At 42.0% G+C, this 25,343-nt stretch overlaps 1 protein-coding gene and 1 long non-coding RNA gene across 2 annotated transcripts in view; one reads left to right on the top strand and one right to left on the bottom strand.

Annotated features, from left to right (window-relative positions):
• Nucleotides 1-942: 942 nt before the first annotated feature.
• SERTM1 (serine rich and transmembrane domain containing 1) lies at nucleotides 943-23,477 on the top strand. The gene is made up of 3 exons (XM_032496293.1): nucleotides 943-1,241; nucleotides 3,184-3,247; nucleotides 20,552-23,477. Exon 3 carries the CDS (start codon nucleotides 20,731-20,733, stop codon nucleotides 21,052-21,054), a length of 324 nt encoding a protein of 107 aa, XP_032352184.1. The 5' UTR covers nucleotides 943-1,241; nucleotides 3,184-3,247; nucleotides 20,552-20,730; the 3' UTR covers nucleotides 21,055-23,477.
• Nucleotides 1,750-25,343, bottom strand: part of LOC116668558 — an 80,260-nt gene continuing 56,666 nt past the window's right edge. The window contains exon 3 of the long non-coding RNA XR_004325699.1: nucleotides 1,750-2,509. This is a non-coding gene — a long non-coding RNA (uncharacterized LOC116668558). The remainder of the gene's footprint in view (nucleotides 2,510-25,343) is intronic.

Genomic DNA, 25,343 nt, shown 5'->3' with positions numbered 1-25,343 from the left:
CTCCGAGTTAAGCCGGATGCCCTCATCCATCACTACCTGGAGAACCACTGAAAATGGGCACAACTACCACGATCCCAGGAGCTGGGCACTGGTAGGTGGCAGTATTTATGCAAATTTATATGGTCACTGAGACTCAAGCAGCATCTTTTATGTGGATTTGCATAATTTGCTTTCCTGGCCACAGGTGGATGGTGTTAGGGTGAATGCAGCAGGGCAGCTCGGAGCAGGGGCTGGAGGAAAATGTGGCTGTACCAACACTTCCCAGGGCCCAGCTCTTCGCAGGCCACAGAGGCCAGAGAGCCACCAGGACTGTTGAATGTCAGAGTGGAAGAGACCTCAGACATCAAATGAGCCAAATCTCTCATTTTCCAGTTGAAAACCAGGAATCCAGAGTCGCTGGGTGAAGGTCACGCGGCTGATTGGTAACCGAAGTTAGTCGTATCAGCAAAAGGCTCCCTTTTCTGAAATCTTTTAAGATGTATGACTCTCTCTAAGCCAGTTACCCGATAGGGACTTTTATGATTGCCTGTCTCCTTGACAGTGATAGAAACTGCAATCCTATTCGACTCATCTGATGATTTGGCACAGGATTCAGAAAGGAAAGGAGAGAAATGCTAAAGGAGAGACGTCCGAGGCGAAGCTCGTCACAGGACGGGGCGATGCCCCCACGCGGCTCAGAGCTGGGCTTGCTTTGATGCATGGGGTCTCGTGGTTTGGAGTGGGGGCATCGCGGGACTCAAACGATATAAGAGGGGAAGAAACTTGGAGGAAAGATGCTTTTGCCTGCAGGGAGAGGTCCCTGAGTCCCCAAAAGAAATTGTGTCCTCGAATCAACACAGACACAAAAGTTAAGGGCACCACAGCTGCCTTCCCCAGATGGGGCTCCCTGCGCAAACGCCTCCTCCTCCTCCAAGATTTTCCAACGCTGGCGAAGCTCCGCCCTCGCCAGAGCGGGGCTCTGGTCCTAGCCCTCAGCGCCCGCAGGAGCGGCGGCTGGGGGGCGGAGGGGAGTGGGCCCCGCCATTGGTTGTGAAGCCGGAGGGGCGGAGGGAAGGCTCCAGTTGAGCTCGCCGCTCGCCCGTGCGCCCGGCCGCGCGCCGCACCCGAGCGCCCCACATCCCCGCAGAAAGCTTCGCGGGCGCGGATCGCCAAGACCCGGGAGCCGGCGAGGAGCTCGGCGCAGCACCGTCCCACCCGAGCGCAGGAGCTGGCGGGGGAGATCCGCGCGTCCCGGCCCGCAGGTCAGTGAGGGGCTCCGGACGCCGCACGCAAGCGCAGGCAGGGGAGCGGGAAGCCGGGGACCCGCGGGGTGCCGAGCGCTGGAGGAGGGCTCGCCTTCTGCGAGGCGCGTCCTGACTCCTCGTCTGGGGCGGCTTCGGGTCCCGAGGCCCCGTTCTCAACTGACCCGCCTCGCAAACTCTCCCCGGCTCCCAGCGGTTTGGCTCCTTGCTCTGGACACCCCCGAATCTGGCTCCTTCATGCCAGTCACGTCCTTACGGCTGGCGAGTAGCCTGCGAAGCCTGGGTCTCCCTATTCCTGGGGTGGCTACATGGGGCTACAGTAGGACACAACGTCCTTGGTGCTGGGATGACCCGCTTCTGTCCCGAACACAGGGAGCCGCGGAGGTCTGCCCTCGTGTCTGCCGCTGCAAAGGCTGACCGATTCCTCAGTGCAAGTGCAGACAGGTCTACACTTTGCAGAGCGTGTTTCTAGGTGCATTATGCTTATTTCGCCTTTGTAGTGTGTGCGGTCATTCCTGTGTTTGGCGCCTACCTGGATTTCTAGGGTCATCCGTCCCTTCCCGGGGACTCGCCGCGCGCACACGGACTGCCCGCTTGGTACCTTACCTTGCTCGCATTGAGTCTTTCCCCCCGTCTTCGGCGGCTTCAAATCCAGGGAAGTTCTACCTGGCGCTGAATACGCTGGCGTTTCCCAGTGGTGGTTTCCCGAGTTCCCAGAAAACCTAGTAGGAAACCGCGCCAGCTACCTTTCCTTTTCTCTTTTCCCTGATCTGATGAGTCGCTGGAATCCTGTGTTTCCTTGCCGAGGTGCGTGGATCATGGGCAAATTGTTTGAGTTCTAACTGAGATGGGAAGTGTGATGTGCAGTCCTGCGGGGAGTCCTTCATTTACAGAAACATCTTGTTGAGTACCAGATCGGGTTAGCAGGCTGCACCTGCTCGCTTTCCACCGCCAGATGCCTGGGGCCCCGCTGGTCCTGGGTTTGTGTCAGACTCTAAAGACACGATCTGTTTCTTAATGTCCTTCATTTGCTCTGCCCGTTCAATTTCCTTCGGAAAATTTTCTGCTAAAATACTTGGGTGGTTCTTTGCGGGAGATAATGGTATCCGATGGCTCCAAGACGTCTCAAAGCCATCGCGTTTGGTTCAGTCCATACTACAGGTGCGAAGGGCGGGAAATGGGCAGCGATTACGTCCCGAGGGAACCACTCCCCAAGCTCTTTCTCCGCAGGTGCTTTTCACTTTAGATTTTCCATTGTCATACATTGCCTATCAATAGGAAAAGAGGCAAGATAAGCGACACTCTTAAGAGGTTTACTTCTTTTGAGGGTAGGGGGAGGTAATTAGGTTTATTTATTTACTTTAATGGAGGTACTGGGGATTGAACCTAGGACCTCCTGCATGCTAAGTATGCACTCTACCACTGAGCTATACCCTCCCCCAAGACCCCAAGAGGTTCACCTCTTAATGCAGTTTTGCAGCCCAATGCATCCTCAAAATAAAAAAAAAAAATTAATTACCTTCTAGTCTGAGTGTTTTAGTTTCTTTGTGATCTAGCTCCTAGACATGCTTAAATTTATTTTGTGACTAAAATGCTTTATTTTGTTAAGTATAAAGGCATCTTACCCCCACTCTCATCACCCTCCCCCCGACATGTACACTCTTTATAATCAGGACGTAGTTGATCCCTAATATAAATGGCTTTTTGAAGTATGTGCGAGACTGGTAACTGAGTTGTACTGACACCACCCCCACAGGGCATGTCCCAGTCACCTTCAAATGCTGGGCATTGTGGCAATGGGGAACCATTTGCCAATCTCAGAAGTATTCTGGGAATAGTGAGTTCCAGAAAATGGGTGGGGCATTCCATTTTTGTGTTTTGGGTTTGAGGCTTATTATTTATTTGGCTTATTTATTTACTATTTTTGATTCCTCCACATAAGGCAAAGTGCTTTGAAGAGCTCACCACACACGTTCATGGTTCTCACTAAAGAAGCCTCATGTAAGGTAAGATCTATTCTGTTCTCCCTGCTGTTGGTTAATTTAATTTAACAGATTTTACTGGATGTCTGTGATGTATAGAGAGAAGTAATGGTATGATGGTGTGTGGCAGCAAATCTATCAGAGGGTTTATTTACAGGTTTCCTGAGTTTTTCTTTTTCTTTTTTAATGAGGGTAGATGAAGGCTGGCAGAGCTGATTGATGAGAATGATTAATCATACTAATCATTAAGTAAACTTGGAGTCATACATTAGAATAAATGTATGAATGAAAGATTAACCCATCACAGGCAAAATTCTCTGATTTGGCCTCTATTCTAGATCAAGTCTCAGCCCGTTTGATAATATTCCTTCTTCCCTGGGCTTACTCTTCTCCCTGTGCTTGTATTTTAATATCCTTTTTGGTTTTTTTGTTTGTTTTCTGCTTTTTTAAAGAAAGTTTGTAGAATTTATATATTTCTATATTTAAACATATTTTTATATTTAATTAGTTATAAGAGAAAAGCAAAATTATGGCTGAATTTTTGTGTTTTACTCATTTGGGTTTTTTAAATAGTAATTTAAGAACCTGGAAAAAAAAGTCTTTGACATCAGGGGCCATTCAGTGAACTTCGTTAAATGAAACTAGAAGCCAAAAAGTAGTGAAACTAGAAGCCAAAAGGAGAATGCCATTTTCTTTAAATAGGTATGTATGGAGCACATTGCTTTTTTATATTACTACATTAACACAAAGCATCACAGACTTAACTTTTATAGACTATTTCATTACTGTTCAAAATGACAACTAAAAAATAATGCAGCCTTTAAGTTAGTTAAAGGAATTAGGGAACCCAACAGAAAGGAAGTTCAAATTAAGTGCCTGAGTGGCAGGATTCCTTTTCGCTAACAGATGTACCTAGAGAAATCCAACCAGGGGGTTAGATGCAGTAGTCCATGACACCACATGTGGACCTGCCTTTGATTCAGAACTGGGGACTCCATCTGTGCATCCACTGGCCTTTTCAGTTCCAGGGTAGCAGGCTACTGTGCCCCGTTCTGGGGCCTCACCACCTCTGACTCTGATTTGTGGCAGATATGTCCATGGGACAGAGTGTTCTGGGGTCTCAGTCTCACGACATACAACCCCTCCTGCAAGAGCTCCTTATGAACAGAATCCACACTCATGCTAACATTTGGAACCAAGAAATAGTCATTATTTAGCCTACACTAAGTTTTGATGATAACAACCACAAGAAAATGGAGATTCTGAGTAGTCAAGTAACCATATGCAATTTACCAGTATCTCTAAATGTGAAATGGCACAATCCAGCCAAAAGAGTGTCACTATTTCAAACCTCTGAATTTATATCAGGAACAGGATGGGCTGTCATTAATATTTCCTAAATTATCAACTATTAAGTTGTATTAGGATGGAAGATCAGTCAGTCCAGATCTACAATTTGTATTATCGGCTTGATCACTGTCGCTGATACTATTATAGACAATAGTGAACAGGTCTGGAAATTGTAAGCCTATAATAGTTCTTTTTAAAAGGGTAGCTTAGGAAGGTAACAGGCCCAAATACAGTTTTTGATGGGAATCAAAAAGATAGGTGGCTGTTAAGAACCTGTTTCAAACTCAGAAAGACAGGAAGATGACTTAAACCATGGTTAAAACATGAGAGAAGTTCATCTGGGAAACTTTTAACCTATAGATTTGCTCCCCAGAGGTAGCCAAGACATTAGCTTTCCCGATTCATCTGCCACAGTAGTCCGGTACTGATCAGAAGTGCCTGGCAATCTATCAACTGTTGCCAATTAAGCTGGTTTAGTTCTTACTCGCTTTCAATTTTCTTGTGCCCAGGATTATAGCAGAGGGATTTACTCTTCTCATTTCTTAAATAGAACATTCAGAACGTGCTGTAAAATGCAACTGTAACAGAAAGCACAGTCAAGTCCTATTGGGCAGGTTGACTTATTGCCCTCAAGCCTGAGAGACTTAAACTTTGAAATGAAGGGTACATATGAACCATTTCAAAGGCTTGTGTTAAGTATATATGTTACAAAAAAAAAAAAAAAAAAAAAAAAGGAGGAGGAGGAGGAAGAGAAAGAGTTCTGGGCTTAAAAACCAGTTACATTTTCACTGCATAAGCTATAATTAAATTTTATTTCTATTTCTTAATGAAAATACCTGTATGTTTTTCTGATTAAAATTCAGTTCATGTTCTTTGAATCAAAACTCAGTACAGACATGCACAAAATAGAATATGAACATACCCAGAATATCACCCACTAACAAAAACATATGTTAACAGCATGGTGCATAACCTCCTATTTCCTTCAGTTTAGTGTAGTTTAATTTAGTTTGGCTTGGTTTGGTTTGGTTTTTGCATGCCTCTAAAATTGTGTATGCATGTGTAGTTTCAGTAGCCATACTAGTAGTTTTTTTTTTTTTTTTACAAAAATGGAATAATACTATGCACGGTTCTGCAGCTTACTTTTTGACTTTTCCATATATATCCAGCATCTTTCCATGTTAGAAAATATAACCCTCTTGATTACATCAGAATCCTCCATTTATTCAACCAATCTTTGACTCATGGACATCTTGGTAGCTCCAATGTTTCACTACAGAGCATATCTTTGTGCATGTGCCTTTTACATTTGTCTTGACTTTTTTCCCCATAGGGTAAATTCTCAGAATTTCTTATTTATATTATTAGCCTATAATGCCAAACACTTTTGGATAAAAAAGGAAGCACTCAATAATTTATCCAACAAGTAGTAAATATTCCCTACTGTGACCTGGGGTATCTTCTATATGCCTGACATATTTTTTGCACAAAAACCAATTTTTATTGTTCTTTAATATTCATAAAGTACACAAGTACATAATTTATGATTTGTGTGTTCAATTTGAACACACCTATGCAAATGGAACCCAGGTCAAAAAATAAAATATTTACCCAGTATCCTCCTTCGTGCCCCTCATATGCCTTGGCAACTAATTGATTAGTCCAAAGCTTCCTCATGAGAGAGTTCTTGGTGAGCTTGTTGACCTTGATTCTCATGAGTCAACTGCTAGATTATTGGCACTGTGCCTTTCAGACTGACAGTGGAATATTGATTGACGCTTCTCAGACCTTCAAAAAGACTCCTTGTCAACAAAGTTCGCCTAGTTCAATGGAATTAATTTCCAAGATCTATCATTCTGTCCTGTTATCACTTTATCATCCCTATCAGTTTTGGCCTCAGATTTGTCCACTGGACCCTGCTTGGCACACACTTGGGTTCACATGATGAATTAATTTCTGGATAACAAAAGAAATCGGTTAACTTGTTTTTCATATGGTTTGCCCTTGTTGGCCACCCAGCTCAGCTGAGTAGAGAGTGGATTTAGAGCTGGAAAGGAGTTGTGGGCCCCCGGTTTGTGGTTTCTGTCACCAGCTGTCTCCTGCCAGCCCATCAAAATTTACTTAACTTTTGGAGACTGCAGTTTCTTGATTTTTGAGGACTTCCAGCTCCTTGATTCTATGAAAAACATTTTCCTTTAATGTCGCTGTTGTTGTTTGTTTGTTTGTTCGTTTTTATAGAGGAAAGTTAATACTGAGAGAGACCATACGGAAAGAAGGAATAAGATACATAAGTGTTTTAAGTCAGTTCCACAAAGAAAGAGAAGAAAAACATGTGCTTCTGCTGTGCTGCCGTGTTTTCATTCTTTTCATTATGCTTCTAAGAAGCTGAGGTCTGTATCCGTTTCTCAGCACAATACTGCTGAGGAGATCACTGTCCCATCACCGTGGCTATGATAGCAATGAAGTGCTACTCTCAAAGGCAGGTGCACGCACCAGTGCCAGCCCTTGAATTGTTAACTACTCATTCACCACGACAGATGGAACTTGAGCCAGAATATAAATCAAATAAGGCACTAAATACACTTTTTACTTTAGATGACTTTTTTTGCAGTAAGACTTTCTTGATGAAGGAAGCCATGTTTTGCAAGCTCCTCTTCTCACAAGGACTCATGACCCATGTAGTCATGAGGGAGCCAAGTGGCTACTTTGAGGAGCATAGATCTCTAACATGGGGCTTTGTAGTTAAACTGAGAAAGTTATAAAAATGTAAACATTTTCTGTGCTGATTTTCTATTGAAACTGGGGTTTTTTTTTTTTTAATCCTTGAGACAGAGCACCATGGCATATGATGTTCTTGAGTGCAGTAAATGATCACACCCTTCCCTGCAATGATCCGAAAGTGGGTATTGTCCTTGACCCTTTTTATCTCCACAGACAAGCACAGGGACAAGCGCTGTGATTATAAGGGATTTGATAATTTTCAAAGGATGGGATTACCATAAAGTTTAACTTAATACTTTAAATTAAAACCATGCATCTTGTTTCCACATCCAGTCAGGTCCTCCCTGACTCACCAGGGTAAACTCTCTTTTGATTTTTATTGTGCTCTTCAGAATACATCTGTTACCACTGCTTGGCTATGTTCAGGGTGATGTATTTCAACATTAATGGCAGATTCCTCTGTCCTTTCCTCAACTATCCCAGTGGAAACGCAACTAAATAAAACCTTTGTTGAATATTGTTGAGAGACACAATTGCTTGGTAAAAGTATGGTTGGAGTTTGCTCTGGAGCCTGAACCATTAACTTTATTGCCATAACGTTTTATATTGCCATAATATTTTATAAACATATTTATAAATTGAGAGAGTGCTCATTATTTTTCTTTCCTATTGAATAATTACCTTTTGACTAATCAGTATGATTCTTATACCAGATCATTGATTCATTCATTCAGTAAATATTATCAGGCATCTAAAAATAGAAAAAGTAGGGACTACCTCTCCAAGAAGCTTCCAGTTTCTTCACTCCTTTATCCTTTCATTCCTGCAACCATCCAACAAATACTTCTTGAGCATCTTTATACCAGACATTGGGTTTATGGATAGAAAGATTAGTCCTCTATTCTAACAGTCCACAGTCCAGCAAAGCAGACTAACAGGTTAAAAAATATAATAAGTATAATAAAATGTGAGAAATTCTGGTGTAAAAAAGTATAGCAAGTACCCTGAGAATGCACTGGAAGGAGCCAGAAATTTGCATAGACAAACCAGGTGGGGATTTATATTATAAATGAATAACTCAGTGAGACAGAGGAGGGAAGGTTTGAGTAGCATCTTGAAGAATGAACAAATTGGATTTAGGCTGGAGTTAGGGAGAAGACACGCAAATATAAGGATTAAACATAAGGATTTTTTTTTTAGACTCTGGGCAGTCTAAAACAGCTTGATATGCCTGGAACACCATTCTTAGAGACAATGAGAAAAACGAGATGGGAAAAGTAGCATGTGGCCATAGAGTAAGGGACATATAATATAAGACAGATAACATAAAAAAAGGTTCTTTTTAGATTTTTTTTCTCAAAATGGTCACTATAAAAATTACATGTGTATTTGACTCATGGACATAATATTTTCTCACCTTCCTGTACATTACTAGGTACAAGAATAGTTAACAAGTGGTTGTTGAGTGAATAATTGAATACATCAAAGAATACAATTTTTCTTAGCCAAAGGATATACCACTGTCCCATTAAGTGCATAATGAGTTGGTTTTGCCCACTGAGGATCCTGAGTTAGTCTTAATATCTTTATCATCTCTCCCCTGTTCTCTCTTGAAACCATTTGTGTGTGTTTAAGTGACAGCCGGTCAGGACTGTCCTTCTACAGTACCATCTCATCACGCTCCAGCTTGTCAGGGAATGTCTTCATGGCTATACCAGCAGCTAAGTCTCATCCCTTTAAACCTCACTCTTGTATGAAATTAAAGCGAACCAAAAACACTCTTTACAACCTCCTTTCTCACCAATGCCAAAAGAGAGTCTTAATGCCATACATAACAATTCATGCAGCTCTCAGTCATTGAGAATTTGACTCCTTCAGAGTCAGTTTCTTGAATACCCATCGTAACCTCTGCCATAATAGCATAGTGAGATCTTACTTCAGTCAGTAGAAGGTAGATTATGCTGCAATAAAAAATAAGGCAGTATTCTCAGTGGCTTAAAACAATAGAATTGATTTATTGTTCACACTAAGTGTTAATAGAGCCAGCAAGGGGTGAAGGCGCTCACGGTGGTCACCCAGGAACCCAGACTAACGGAAGCTGGCCAGTACTCACAGTTATTGCAGAAGAAGGGAGGAGTGTAGTAAATCTCACACCGAGTCTTACGTTTACTACCCCGAAGTGGCATATGTCACTTTTCTCAAATTTATTAGCTGAAACAAGTCACATGGCCACCCTAATTTCAGAGTGGGTGGAAACACGCAATCCTACCACGTGCCTGGACAGAGGGAAGAATGGCAGAAGCACATGAACATCACTAAGGACCACAGGTCTCAAATTTATTCCTCTTTTACCTTCATCCTCCCTGGAGAGAAGAAATGTAATGAACGTAACATTTGGAGACATAGGGATACAGATTTCAATTCCAGTCCTGCCTCTAAGTGGCTGGGTGACCTTAGGCAAGCTTTTAAATTCTCTGGTCCTTAATTTTCTCGTATGTTAAAGAAAGGTGGGGGAATAATATTAACTACAGTAAAGAGCTGTGGAGATTAAAGAAAACACACATGCACCGTGCACATGCGCCCACACACACAGCTAGTACGTCCTTCTATTTAATAAATACTGGCTGCTATCGTTCATCTTGTTGTTGTTGTTTTCCAAACTAGTTTGCCTGGACATTGCTTCTCCTACACAAGCATCCCGGGTCTACCTTCCCCTGCCTATCACGTGCTGAAGACCTGTTCCCATTCCACGATGACTTGAGGATACTCCCACCATCCCCTCCCCTCACCCCCACCAGCTCTTCTGGCATGATGCTCCCTACATCCCAGTGCACACCGCTGAAATAAAAGAGAACTAAGACTAGATGTAAGAGCAGTGAGTGATGTATGAATGTGTGTCTCTGACCAAGGCTATTCCTACAACTAAACAAAAACACAGAACATACGGCCTTAAAGGGCAAGATGAAGAGCTCAGCCTCAATACAGGACAAAGCCAAAGTCAGTTCAATCTTGTATAAAAGATACTTATGATTTCCTTGCGTAAAACCATATTTATTTACATTTTTTAAAAGAATGTATGACTTTTTTATATAGATCATCAGTGCAGTTGTCTGTTTACTACAAATAATTCCCAATTACTTTTCAGATTTACCTCCTTGCATTTTAAAGTTGAAATACATTCTGGGCGAATTGAAGCCTACACTTGTTTATTGCTTCCATATTGTCTTTGACAGATTCTGGTCCTAAGTTGTTATTGCAAATGACAACAAGCTGCTGAGGATGTGATTTCCTCCCACATTGACAGCCCACCATATCATTTGTTCCATGTTACAAGGAACATGTAGACATTCTCTTTGTTAGACCAGACCTTTGAGTTCATTGTGCTGCCAGACACAGAGAGACGGTATAATGAATGAGAGAATATTAAGGCAAGCTCTGCTGCTCAGTCCACACAAAGGATTAGCAGGACCACGAGAAGTCCCACATAGGGACAGGCTTTCCTGATGAAGATCACAGTGTCCTCTTTTCTGTCTCCTGCCCTCCCTGGTCAACCTGGAAATCCTGGTAGAAGAGTAATTTCAGAGCCGTGAAGGAGAACTTTGTCTCCTTGTTGGGCTGATGTTTTATGTAACCTCTGCCTAAAATCTGACTAGTCTGGTACTCATCAACTTAGGGTACCTACCCAGAGCCTCAGTCATGTGACTGGCGAAAAGCATTGTTAATATCAGTGCTCCCTATTTTTTTCATTTGCAGCTGCATTTTGCAATGACTGGATTCATTTTTAAATTGTTTATTGGCTCCTATTCCAAAAGATACTGACTCCAGACTGAAGAAGAGTTCATGTGGTTGGGTTTAGCCTCTTGCCACACTAGAGGACTCACCCAACCCAGGGTGATCAGGGAGGTGGTTGCTAGTTTAAGAGTTGTAAGGAGTATGAGTTCTTTGATCTGCTGAACATGGTGTTTGAAGACTGCTTGACGCCTGCTGCCTAAATCACTTGTGCTGAGTTTATCTGCTGCTTCTGTTTCCTGCAGTCCCTCTACGGAGCCTGGACCTCACTGGCTATTGGGGAGTTTCAGTGAGTGTTCCAAGAGTCCACCTACTCATTAGTCCTCATTAGAAAACTACTCTGTCTCGGACCTTGAGGGTGTTATGCTAAGTGAAATAAGTCAGACAAGAAAGACAAATACCACATGGTCTCACTCGTATGTGGAATCTAAAAACAAAAACAAAAACAAAAATCAAGCTCATAGATAGACTGGTGGAGGAGTGGGGGGTGGGAATGGGTGAAGTGGGTAAAAGTAGTCAAAAGGTACAACTTTCCAGTTATAAAATAAGTAAGTCATGGGGATATAATGTATAGTATGGTGACTAGAGTTATTAATACTGCACTGTATATTTGAAGTTGCTAAGAGAGTAGATCTTAAAAGTTCTCATCCTAAGGAAAAAAAACTGTCACTATGGATGGTAGCAGACGTTGACTCATTGTGGTGATCATTTTGCAATATACAAATATCAAATCACTACGTTGTACACCCCAAACTAATACACCATTAGATGTCCGTTATATCTCTACTTGTAAAAAAAAAAAAAAAAAAAAAAGACAAAACTATTCTCTCTTGGCTCAAGATGCCTCCAAAGCCCCTCCCTTTGACTGGGTATTTAACCTGCAGGAAAGATACCCTTGGCTGCCTCTGAAGATGACTGATGATATATGATGAACAAAACTGGATTCCATGATCCTGGAGGCCCAGACTGAGACTGAGTGAATGGTTGGCAGAGTGAAGTCATGAATAAGGCTGGCTGGCCAGTCACCTTTCCCGGTCTTCAGGCAGCATCTCCCACCACCATGGATCCAATTCCCTTGGGCAAATTCAGCTTCCTCTAACTCATTCTCTGATGCTTCACCTCCAGTACCTGTGCATTTGTGGGCATCATGAGCTGCTGGTAACAGCAAATATTTGAACCTCTCCAATGCCCACTGAAGAATCAGCTTAATCATTGTATTTCTTGAGAAGCTTCTAACATTTTTGACTTACTGCATATTATGCCAAGCATATTTTCTTAATATCCTTGGGGATAAATCATTTTTCCCCAACTTGTATGTTGAAAAACTCTAATCCTACTGAAAAGTTGTAAGAATAATAACAGTGGACCCCTATATATCCTTTAACTAGACTAATCAGTTAACTAACACATTTGCTGTATCATTTTTTCTTTCCATATGTGTATATGCACTTACTATTTTTTAATTTTAGCTGAACCATTTGAGGGTTAGTTGCTGATACTGTGACACTTTATATAGAGCTACATATTTGAACATGCATTTCCTGATAACAAGAACATTCTCCTTTATTACACTTAGGAAATTTAATATTGACATACTGTGATTATCCAACTTACAGTCTATGTCCAAATTTCCCCAGTTGTCCTCATCATGTCCTTTATAACAAAGATGTTTTTCCTTTTAATTGGTCCAAGGATCTTGCACTGAATTAGAGGATAAATCTTGAAATCTGCATCCTACTTTTTCTTCTGTGAGTGTTCAGCTGACTACTAAATAATGTAATATAGCTAAAACTGGATGTATCCAAAACTTAGCCTGCCTAAGCTGCCAATTGCTAAGCATTATTCTTTTTAAATACCCATTTCACTGTGGAAAGCATCATCATACTGTCAGCCATAGAGGACTGGAAGAATGAGAGAACTTATTTAGCAAAATTCATGTGTACGTATTATGTGAAGCACTGGGCTAATATCCCAAAGGGATGGGCAATTTACACACTATGTAATCAACTAAAGTACTATTTGTGGTTGTATTATGAGGGACGATGGTTCATTAACTCAAGTAAATGCTGTGCCTTGGGTAAAAATGTCATCGTGTAGAAGACTCCATGAGCTTGAGTCCCTGTTGGGAAATGCAAGACTTAAAACACTTATACATATTTGTCATATTCCAATCCATTTTTAAGGAGTAGGCTATAAAGCATCTTAGTTTAAACAAATATAAGTACATGTCAATAGAGAGAGAGATATAGCAGCCTGTTTAACTGATTTGCTAATACGAAAGTTCTTTCAAACAACCTTTGTCATCACTTGTTTTTTTCCAAGTTGTTCCTGTACATGTGATTTTATAGACAGAGAATGGTTTTTAGTTTTTGGTCTATTCTTAAGTTCAAAATTAGAGAAGTGGATACATTAAGTAATTTATGTTCCTCTCTTCCATATGCCTCGATTATCAAGATATTTTAAGTGGAAATTAAGTTTGGGGTTTAAGGTATAGAGTAAATGAAATATTTACTATATTTCCATTCCTGTAAGTTGAAAGTTTACAAGACAAATGAAAATTTACAAGATAATGTACACAAAACAACAATAGAACATTAACAGAAAGATACACAAACAAAATGGTTTTCACTGAGCACATGAGCCTGGATGCCTATGGAAGATGGAGGGAAATGGAGTGAAGACTGGAGAGAAGAAGGAATCAGTGATGACAATAAGCCACAAACAGAGGAATATATATATTTAAAAAGGGAGATGATAGTAGAAACAAGAAAAGAAAGAGTGGCATTGGTTGGGAGTGGTACAATCTCACATTTCCCTCTTATTATACCACTTGACAATTGTGGCCTTTGGCCGCCCACTTCTGAGGAATCTGCTTAAATTAAGGGTGGACTTCATCAAATGCTTACAGAAAACCCTAATTTCCAAGCTCTTCTCCGTTTCCTTAGAGCACTTTTAGAGACGCCCAAAGGCCCCTGGAGCCTGAGAGGATAGACTGGGGATACCTTGTGGTCTACCTGCAAAGGTTTAAACAAAACAAAACAAAAAAGATTTACGACAATCACAAAATTAAGTTTACAAGAATAATCTTTCCAAATATCATGATCCATAAGGAGACTGTTATGAGCATTTCCTGATTGGACAAAAAATATATTTGATACACATTATTTTAACTGTACGGAAAGACTGAGAGACAATGGAAAGGAGGAAACACCACTCTCTGACTGGAGCATGGCTGACTGAGAATTTTCAAAAACTTATCTAGTCTTATTAAAAATAAGCAAGTTTTTGGTATAAAAATGCTAAATTTAACCAATTCTAGCTGCTCCAAGAATTAAAAAATGTTTTTCTTAATACTCTTTAAAATATTGGAAATGATCAGAGCTGAGTGGAGGGAGAAGATTGAACCTGAAAGTCCTCATTAAAAAAGCTGTAACATCTTCAAAGGCCAATTTTGCTTCTTACCATCTTTCTTTGCACTGATTCATTTCAACGTTGCCTGTGATCTTCAAGTCATTTGTTCTCTGGCTGTTTGCTTTTTCTTTACATCAAGTGTTTTGCAAATGACCTCTTTTCCTGCTGCCTACAAGTCAAGTGACTTTCATTGTTCTGCTACTTCTTAACCAGTCCATGTGTCCTTCAACCTTTAAGTTGCCAATTTTCTCACTCTGATTTAATTGTGTTAACCAAGATGGGTCCAGTCTTCCCAAAGTGCAGGGAAGAGCCCACCTTGGTCTTTTCTAAACATCATAAAAGAATCATGAAAATGCTATGCCTAGAACTGGCTTTATATTTGATCTTTTGATCCAGGAAAGTATTCACTTAAACTCTCTTTTTCTAAGGGAGTGTCATTTTAAAATAATTATCCTTATTAAGGCAGTGATTTGGACATAAGGTCTTATCAAGAAATACAAATATAGCAAAAATTTATTAAGAATAATAGTTCAATTTCCCCAGGAAAACAGTGCTATATAAATGGAAGGGAACTCATATCTATAATTACTTTTGAGGCTACACAAGATAGAGGGTCAAAACAGTTATGTTCACATCCCATCTTGAAATACTTTATTTTTTTTAACTTCACTCAATCTACACTGTTTTGTATATAAAGAAAGGTATACTCTGAATTTTCTGTGAATTATACCTTATGTGCATAACTAATTTTTACAGAATTAGGACAAAATAATTAGTCTAACATAAAAGTCTTCTGAATATAATTTAATTATTTTGCTGAGGAGATATTTTTCTGAGCCTGAGGCTAATCCAGAGAGATAGAAGTCATCACCAAGGTAAAGAGAGATTAAGAGATTGGACTGAATCCAAAGCCACCTAATGACCTACCCTAGAAATTGATTTTTAAAATAAATCATAGTTTCCAAGCTGTTACTTTGACATATCTTTAATTTTCACCAAAGTACTATGAAAAAGTCTGATTATATTTTCTGATCATTCTTTTGAACCAAAAATAAAGAGGACTGTACGTTTTAATTTTTTTTTTTTTTTTGGCTTACATTATCCAGTCCAGACCATGAATTCCAGTGCATTATTCAGAATCTTTATCTCTCAACATTTCTTTTCATAAGCTGGTCCTCTGACTCCAGGAGTTGATAGCAGATAGACTGAAGTTTTTTTTCCTTCTTGGTTTTTTTGTGGGGGAGGGTGGGGGGCTGGATACAGGGAATCCTAATGCGATTCTACTCATTTTCACTCAAAATTCTTCTCCCAAAATGCTGTATTAAGTAGGAGCAGTTCTCAAATAGGCAAATATATGGAAGGGCTTGATCAGCTTTGAATATGATTAGTAGTACGATAATAAACTTTATTTGCATTATTGCAAGCCCAGGGGTCAGTGTTTACCCTTGACTGCAAGTGAAGATTTACATTTAGAGAAGAGTATAGTGTTGGCACCGACCTTCTCTCACTTAGCATGACCTAAAAGGCCATTCAGCAAAGAGAAAGCATTAGGAGAAAAGATCATCATGCAAATTGAAAAGGAATGGCTCAAGGTCTTGTATAAAGCATGCTGTTTTCTAAGTAGAACTGAAAACAGCCTTGCTCAGCGGTGATAAGTTCCCTTCCAGATTCTGGAAGCGGTCTGTGTGTTCTGCAGAGAAAGTGATCCAGTGTCTCATCTAAAACTGTTCATTACATTATAATATCACATTTTACATCTGTAGACTGGAAAAAGCCTTTTGTCATGTCATGTTCATACTTTATCGAATCATTGCTAGTGCTTTGGGAGGACCACCCCTGGAGAATGACACAGCAGCCCTTGATAACGTGAGATGTTGGTAGAGCCAGGGCCACTGTTTAAATACTGTCTGCACGGGAACAAAGCAGCCTGTCCCAGTTTCCCACAACAACAACAAAAAACCTTTCAAAGTTGTTATTCACATAGAAATGTATTTAAGTAAAGGTCAGAAACTCAGAGATTGCTGTGCCAGATTTGAAGCTGACTCAGGTTTGTACATCACTGTATCCTGGATGTCAAGGCCAGGACAGAGGCTCCGCCCACAGGCTGGCCGCTGGGGGTCTAACAAGGCTTCTGTGAAAGAACTGAGAGAGGAGAGCCTTGAGTCAGCTCTTCTTCCTTTTACCAAGTATGGAGGTTCACGCCAGAGAGTATGCTTTGTTCTTCCAGAACTTTACAGTCCTCATCATCCCACGGGAAGGAAGGCTTCCATCCTTTCAGAGGAGTCACAGAGGCAGGCGGTGACTGCCTTTTGTAGATTTCTTCCCCGCACGGTTCTTTATTCCCAGAGTAACGTGGAAGCAGAGAACTGCTCCTCCTGCCACCTCCGGCCCAGGTCTGCCTGGTCTGTGCTGTCCCTCCAGCTGCCCACCCCCCGGGGCTCACGGTGAGATGACACGTCCTCCCTTCCTCATGTCAGGAGGTGACTGCCTTTTGTAGATTTCTTCCCCGCATGGTTCTTTATTCCCAGAGACAAAGGGAAAGCTGGAGGACCATGAACCAAAACATTTTGATAGATTTTCATTTATAATATTGGGATCTCACTGTCTCATTTTCCTTTCTCAAAAATCACTTTCTGAGAATAGCTCAGGAAAAAAAAAAAGCATCACATGGCTTTGGTTGACACCTGAAATGAGAGTCTGCTGTCACTGCCCCAAGATGGGTCAAGGCTATGCATTTAAGACGAAGTCGCTTCCTTCTCTTCTTGAGACCTAATCTGTCCGGGAGAAACAGCCCGAGAAGCAGTATCTTGAAACACACTTGTTCGATTTGGTTTCCACAGCGCCACCCTTGACCTCATTCACACCGTCAGGGTGCCTAAACACACACAGTTTGGGGCATCCTCAGCATTATACATAGACTGTCAAAACATTCCCCAGAGAGAAAGAAGGTTTACCAATTTTTAAAACTCCAGTAAGAAAATGAGGATTAATGTCAGCACATTAAAATCATTTCTAACAGTGCATACACTCTATTGTTTCAAAGCAGAACAGTGAAATGAAATTTGTGTATCTGTTGTTTTAAATTAAGAAGTATTCTGGAAATAATATTAAATCTTAAATATTGTGGGGAGAATGTTTAAAGAAGATATTTCATTGTGAAATGTCAAATAATGATATAAGGTCTCATTTGTTCATTTCTACCATCTTCCAAGGCCACTTGGAAGATCAGATGCTTTCCCCAAATCTTCTTAGCCTCATTTGCCATTAACTGTTCTATAGACATTTGAGGCTCACAGTGAGCTTTTGTCAGAAAGAAGGTGACCTTCTGGATGTGAAACATACTCTTGGAATATTTACACTGTAAAGAGATGCCTTTGTTCTAGCAAAGGGTATGGTGGCTGATTATGCGCTCTGCCACTGAATTGCTGATACTCCAGTGACACTGCCTGTGCCTTCAGCATCGCCCCTCCCAGAAAATGATACAGATCTGGATAGCAAGAGTAGTTTTAGAAAAAATCAGCCAATTCCAACTGAGTCTATGACCACCTGCACATGTCAGAACTATTGGACTAGCAGAGACATGGAAGTTCCTCTGGTCTTTCTAGGCATCGAGAAAGAACTATCAACTGATCCTTTCATTGGATGGCCTTTTATCATTTTCTAAGTATGATTTTGGAAGTGGTATCACATCCTAACTCAGGACCTCATGGAGAGGTAGGAAAGGTGAATATCACTGGAAAAAGGCAAAAACTGAAGAATCAAGACTGAACTGTGGGCCTGTCCGATGTAAGCAGCAGGCAGGAACTAATTACCCACATCTCGTCACTTTTCTCTTCCTACCACAGTTGAGGAAACTAAGAACACCACGCAGGCATGGGTTCTAGTCCATTCTCTGTCTCTGATTAGCTGCGAACCCTGAGTCAATCACAGCGTCTTTGCAGCTCAGTTTCCTCATCTGCAAAATGGGAAGAATACTTCCTGCTCTGCCTCCCCTACAAATTAATTTGTGTGAGAAACACACAAATGCACAGAACCTACCTTCTTGCCCATGTCAGAAAAAGAAGAGGTGAAATCCTCACTACCAAACGACAGGAAAGCCGAGACCAGATGGCATAAAGGGTAAGGCTGGGCAGAGCCTAAAGTCCTGGCTTACCTTCTAATTAGACACAATCCTTCTGTCAAATCAATCAGCTTCTTTGTTCTGTTTCCGCACCTCGATTGAGGAAGTCCTACCGCAACATCTTGAACATTTTCTTCAGTTCAGTCCATGAGATTCTTTCCTAGTTTTCTTTCCTGTAGACCATGCTGCCTCTGAGATGCTGCAATTTTCCCTACAGATGAACGGCTAGGACAGTTCCAAGCTCCAAAAGGCCAGGTGTTGCCAAATCAGTGTAACACACTTGCGGTCCCACTGTGATTCTTGCTCTCTTTTTTTTCAGGCTCGTTGGGAGCCTGTAGCAGCCTCATGTAATTAAAGTCACCAGGCAAGACATAATGAGGAGGAGGAGTCAAATTATTTTAGGAAGCACTGAGACACTTGCCTGTGGCTTCCTCTGAGGAGCCACTAAGATCATTAACCTGCTTGAATGCCGACCGGGGCAGCCCTCTCAGGAGTGTCCCCTCCTTCCCAGGGATCATTAGTGCCACTCAGCCCCAGCTGCAGCGGCCAGTGTCAGCCCCTCAAGGACTCAGCCGCTTAATGAGATTTGGAGAATGGAAGGGAAAGGCAAGTTTTCAAGGTAAAGCGAGGGGCAGAGGTTAGGGAAAAGGGAAGCCAGGGCAGAGTGGATGTTTTCGCATCAGCATTTCACTAACATCTGACACCAGGAAATTTGGAAATTTACCACAAAATGATCTAATGCTGTAAAGAGCTAGGAAAAACATCTTTTCTGTAATTCAGAAAAGAGAGTCATTCATTGGGAGGGATCATTCTCCCTCAGGCTGCTTCCCTTGCCCCTGCACACGCTAGGCAGAAACCGGCTGTGACTTCTCCAGTCAGGGATGAGAGGGTGTCTGAGACACACAGCGCCCATGCTTGGAGCCTGGAGAATCAAGCTCTGTCCCAGGGCTACCTGCCTATCTCAGTCCACTTTGTTTCTGGTCCTCCTCGCAGGGACCACATCAGGAGGGAGACCATGGCCAAGAGCGTCTGCACCCATTCATACACACACACACACACACACACACACACACACTCCACACTAATTATGGCCCAATCTTTACAATTCACAATTGATCCCTATATAACACAGTGAGGGGATGGGGCAGGTGCTGTGCCATTTTCCAGATGAGAAAAATGAACCTCAGAAAATGTAGGCAATTTGCCCAACTTCCCAAAGATACAGGAGAATTCAGGCCTCAAACTTAAGTCTCTTGACAGCAAACCGAGTACTCTTTCTGCCACTCAGAGGAAATCCAACCTTTATTCTTCTAAATTAATCTAAAGGTTTTTTTTTTTTTTAAATACAGTGCCTAAAATATGCAGAACAAAGTACATAGGTGGATCTAAAGGAAAAGAAATCTGTAGAAATGCCTCCTGATCTCAAGGAGATATATTTTTACAAACAAATCAGCAAATTACGAAAAGCAAACTTCCATGGGCAGTATTTCTCCAAAGTGTGCTAGAAGGAAACACTGGTCTGGAATTGTGCTAGTGGGCTGGAGAGTGCGTGCAATTCATTTTCCGGAGGAGGAAGGTTTGGAGCTAAATTTCTGGGTCCTATTCTCAGAGCATCCACTTGAAGCATCTGTTGAAATCTCAGCAGATGGAACACATCAGAAATGTATTTTCCTTTTTATTTTATCTTTGGTATCTTGGAGAAACCTGACACCTAGGCTACAGTGGAGATCAAATAAAAGTTCATTTTTATATCATCACTTGTAATATAAAGACAGAAATGTTACTTGTTCCCGGGGAAGTTATTTCCTTCTTTTCCCTCCTTGGTGAGTTTTACACTTAAGCCTTCCTGAAATGAAAACTAGAAATGAGAGTTAAATGTGATTTTTTTCTGAATAATGCACTCAGTTGCTGTGGCTTTTTGGTTTCTGTTTTTGCAGTGTCATTGGACAACTGATACCCTGCTACCTTTGTTTGAAAACTGAGAGTTTTTCTTGTGCTGATTTAACTGCCTGCAATTTTTGCTGATGCTCTTGTGACAAAAGGAATGCTGATTCTGTCCTTTTTAACCCCTGTGTGAAACTGACCTAATAGACTGTGCATTCTCTGACCTCTAAAGATGTCTGAACCGGACTCTTCATCTGCATTCTCGGGAAATGTGGAGAATGGAACTTTCCTTGAGCTTTTTCCCACATCCCTGTCCACATCGGTGGACCCGTCCTCAGGCCATCTGTCAAATGTCTACATCTATGTGTCCATATTCCTCAGCCTTTTAGCCTTCCTGCTTCTGCTTTTAATCATTGCCCTCCAGAGGCTCAAAAATATCATCTCCTCCAGTTCCTCCTACCCAGAGTATCCAAGCGATGCGGGAAGCTCTTTCACCAACTTGGAAGTCTGCAGCATTTCCTCGCAAAGGTCCACTTTTTCAAACCTTTCGTCCTGAAGAAAATGGAGAAGTCCTTCAGTCCTGGAGCTACTTAAGTCTTCCCTGGGGGGAGTGTTGCACGAAGCAGGTGCCTCATGAGAGAAATGCCCGTTTTGTACTTTTCCATCAATCAGACCTGTTTCTCCCTCTCCTTCACCCTTGGTATCTTTTTCTGCTCACGATGCTTTTTATTTGGGAATGTAGGAGTCGATGCTGACAGAAATGCATGCAAGGTGCAGAATTTCACATAATCCACTGGGCGAAACTCGAGCTGGCTTCCTCTGGGTGGATCAGGCCAGCCTAGTGGACACCTGAGGCAGAACTCACCTGGGGCGACCGTGCAGTGGATGCTGGATCTGGACTCTGCACGTTGTTTCTCTTCCGAAACTGTGAAATCCACTGAGCCAGCAGAAACTGGCAAAATTAAGACTGAGCTATGTAGAAGATATTTTCAGTATTTAAAGGATAAAGTAGAAACACCAAACTTAAAAAAAAAAGAGTCCATTTAGATTTCATGTATAATATCTCTAAAACTGGTTAGCCAAAGTATGCTGTTTTATTTCATTTCACTGTAACAAGTGAAAATCACATTTATTGATGAATTAAGTCATATTTGGAAAAGTTCTAGAAGACTTTAACTTTTAATGGCAAGATGAATATGTGTTACAATGCAGTCTGTCATGTATTTCTGCCTCTTGAGGGTTTTTTTCCTATTTATGTTATAATCATAACACCCCTACATTTGTGGAATTCTTTGTGATAATTGCTGTTGCTATTACTAAGAAAGGCACCAGAAGAGAGACCAGGAAGTTTATTTTATATCTATAATTTCCATCAGCAGGAATCACACATATGGAAAATAATCATTTAGTCATATTTTATACAGAGTAATAATGCCTAGCAGTCGTGTAAGTATGCTCCTTTTCTCAGTTTCCTAGTCTTTATCAGTTTGGTGCAGAATTGTATTAAGCTTTCAAAATGTCAGGTGTTTGTTCAGTCACATTAGGTTGCAAAACTTAGAAGACTCAATTGCTAATATCCGTGTTACTATATACTCCATGGACGTTATGTGTCTCTGATAAAGTGTCTCACTGTTATGTGTTAACACAATATACTACATTAGGATTCCAGGATGTGGATTTGTGTTTAAAAACTGTAGACACTAAAGTTGGGTAGCTGCTGGGAGCTGAGTGATCCTGGACACTACCAGACTGTGGTCAGCCAAGCACATCTGAACTTGGGGGCTTTGTCCAGAAAATGAGGCATACACGTGAGCACAGACGTGGAATAAGGGGCGGGGGATCAAGCCATCCCTAAAAAACAAACAGGGCAAACAAACTATAGCTTCTTAAGAGTAAGAATTTCAATTTGATCTTTAAAATAAATGGTCCACAGCATAAACACTGAACATATTCAGCCCACAAAGCCCACTGTCTCATGCTCCTGTCTTCCCATGACAACCGGATCCTTCTTGTCCAAAACATTTACTCATCTTAAGTGGTGGGGCTTCAACCCACCTTTGGTTTGGTGGCGTGGCATCTCCATCCAGTAACTGAATGGGATAAAGAATCTACCACTTTAACAGGTCATTCTTTTCCTTCTAAAATACTGGTAGAGATGCGTTTGGGCAGTGAGGATCAGAAGGTTTCTTTCTTTCTTTTTTTTTATCCATAAGCCTCACTTAAATCAGACCACATTGAAAGATTTATATATCAAAATTCTCCCCAGACACCCAAAGACCTGCAACAGGGCTGATGCCCTAAAATGTATAATTAGTGAAAATTTTGCTTCTGCTGTCATTTTAAAACACAGCAGTGTGTTAGAGTGTTATTATGTAGTATAAATGCTGGACTAGAAAAATGCTGCTATTTTAGACCATTATCAGCATTGTGTGTGTGTGTGTGTGTGTGTATACACAACACATTCTCAGAATATATAGTATATATATTCACACATCCCAGTTGTGTGAAGGCTGCACAGGAGTACAGAGGCATCTATATTATCACTTTTGCTCTTTGATTAATCTTGTGCTATTTTGGTTACCAAGGAAGAAAGGATATGGATGAAGTGATTTTTAAAAATAAAGGAGCAAATGTACCACACAACAGGCTAATCTGAGTATGATCTGTTCTAAGGGGTAACTTTATACTCTTTCCCCCTGGAAGAGATCTAAAGACTTCTGAAAGTTAAACTGTTTTGTGTTTCTTTTTAATCTGTCGGCACATGCCCTCCCCTTCCCTGCTCCCCCATCACAGTGGGTCCCGCTCCCCAGGTTAAGTAGAGTGGTTGGGAGCAACATTCAAAGACGTAAAATAGGATTTGTCATTACCAGCTTGTCAAGATAACAGATTGGACAACTTGAATCTGTGTTAAGAAGTTCAGAAAGGTGGGAAGGCTGGTTTATAAATAAAGGAATCAAGCCCACTGAAAGCCTGGCTCTTCTCTTATTGTTCTCAGTGAGGTGGTCCACAAGCTTCTCTCCTAGAAACGCTTTTTCATCACTTCCTCTCTGAAGCAGAGTAACTCATGAGCCAGCGTCCCAAATGTCTGCCTCTCCCCACCCTGAAGGGTCCCCTCCCTCTGGGGCAGTGAGTCCCATGCTTCCCTGACCAGAAGAATCACCTGGATGCTTAGAAAACATTCAGGTTCCCAAGGAGTAGAGCCTTTAGCAAGGACCTTGGGTGATGCTCGTGGCCAGTGGGACACACTGTGGCAGAGGAAGGGTCCCATTTATTGCTCGAGCAAATTTATGGAGGATGGGGCGGTGGGGAGTGGTCTTACCTCTGGACCACTGCCTCCGTAACTGCTGTTTCTGCAAGCTACCTGTCCCCTCTGCGCACACACAGCTCACAGCCTTGCCCACCAGAACCCCTCACTTACTCTGGGCTTTGAACCCCAGGCCACCCTCACACTGGGTTCTGTGAAGGGGACGTGAGGAAAGTCTCCTCCCTTCCTTCTTCCCCATCACCCCTCTTTCACACACTGGGTTAGAAGATTAGGGGGTCACCAATGAGATTTATAAAATGAGAGAAAACGTTTTACATGGTATCCTAACTAGGCGATTCCCACAATCCAAAGGAAAACATTAGCCCAAGAATGATCATTGAGTGAAAGTGAAACAGTCACAAAGAAAAATGCAAGTTTCTAGACTTTCTGCCTGAAATTTGCCTTTCCCCACTGAAGAGGCTCCCACTTCAAACCAATGCCTGGTCCCGTGTTCCTTAGGAAGTCCTCTGGGATCCGATCCATCCTACTTGGTACAACACACAGAACCCAAGTTTCAGGAGTGCATTTCGTAGAGCCCGAGTCACTCAGGACAGAACGGGGTGCACGTGGAGGGCGTGGAGGGGGGGTTCTGCGGTGGGGAGGGGGCGAGGCTGAAGCAGAAAGGCCAAGGGAAGCTCTGGGGCCCCAGGCCAGCCCCTCTCAGTGTCTCCCCCTGTGAGAGGTCACTGTGCCGCTCTTTCTTCCTGGTCACCAGAGGGCAGCTCCCACTGGTGTGTGAGTGCACACACACACACACACACACACACACACACACACACACTCACAAGCATACACTCTCCTTCACACACACGAATCTCTCAAGAGCAAACAACAGTTCTCTGTGTTCAAAGTCCACACGTCCGCTTCCACGGCCCGCTGACCGCAGTGTAAGCCTGCCCTGGAGGGGAGCACAGCACACACATTTTCCCTTGCTCATTCTTCAACTTCAAACCCTAAACACCTAAAACACCTATATTCCATCAGAGACAATTCCTAGTCATACTCTTTTAATACAACAGAGCTCACGACCCCGGTAGTCACTTCACATCTGACTATTCAGAGACTTCATCAAACCATTGCAAGTACTGGCTGCTTTTCTTTGTCTTCGATCTGATCTACTCCAGGGAGGGTGTGTGCCACCCTGAACGCCATAGGGAGACACTGTTATCATTGGGCATTTATTAAATAAACAAGTAAGTCCACTGTCACCAGGCACAGCAAACAGATCAGTTTCTGCCTAATCTAGTGAAGATACAAAAACAAATGAACAAACAATATGTATAATTACACTCCCAATTAGCACTACAAATGAAAGAGTGAAGTGATAGGCAAGAAGGGAAATTACTTAAGATATGGTGGCCAGGGAGGGCCTTTTTGATGAGGCCATATGTAAGAATTGGGAAGAATAGTTTCTCAAAGTCAGTAGCATGTACAAAGGCCCTGTGGCAGGAAAGGTCTCAGCTCGAATGAGCAGAAAAGTCAGAGTGCTACGGCGCAGAGCATGAAGCTGGAGTGGCAGTGGGCAGGGGCAGACTGTACAG

Source organism: Camelus ferus, chromosome 14, assembly GCF_009834535.1.
Source record: "Camelus ferus isolate YT-003-E chromosome 14, BCGSAC_Cfer_1.0, whole genome shotgun sequence".
NCBI classification, from domain to species: Eukaryota; Metazoa; Chordata; class Mammalia; order Artiodactyla; family Camelidae; genus Camelus; species Camelus ferus.
Note: the sequence above shows the minus strand (reverse complement) of the source record. Positions and strands in the feature narration are given on the sequence as shown.

What these genes read in the sequence shown, in the direction of transcription:
- SERTM1 (XM_032496293.1), top strand. Translation starts at nt 20,731, where the DNA reads ATGTCTGAACCGGACTCTTCATCTGCATTCTCGGGAAATGTGGAGAAT.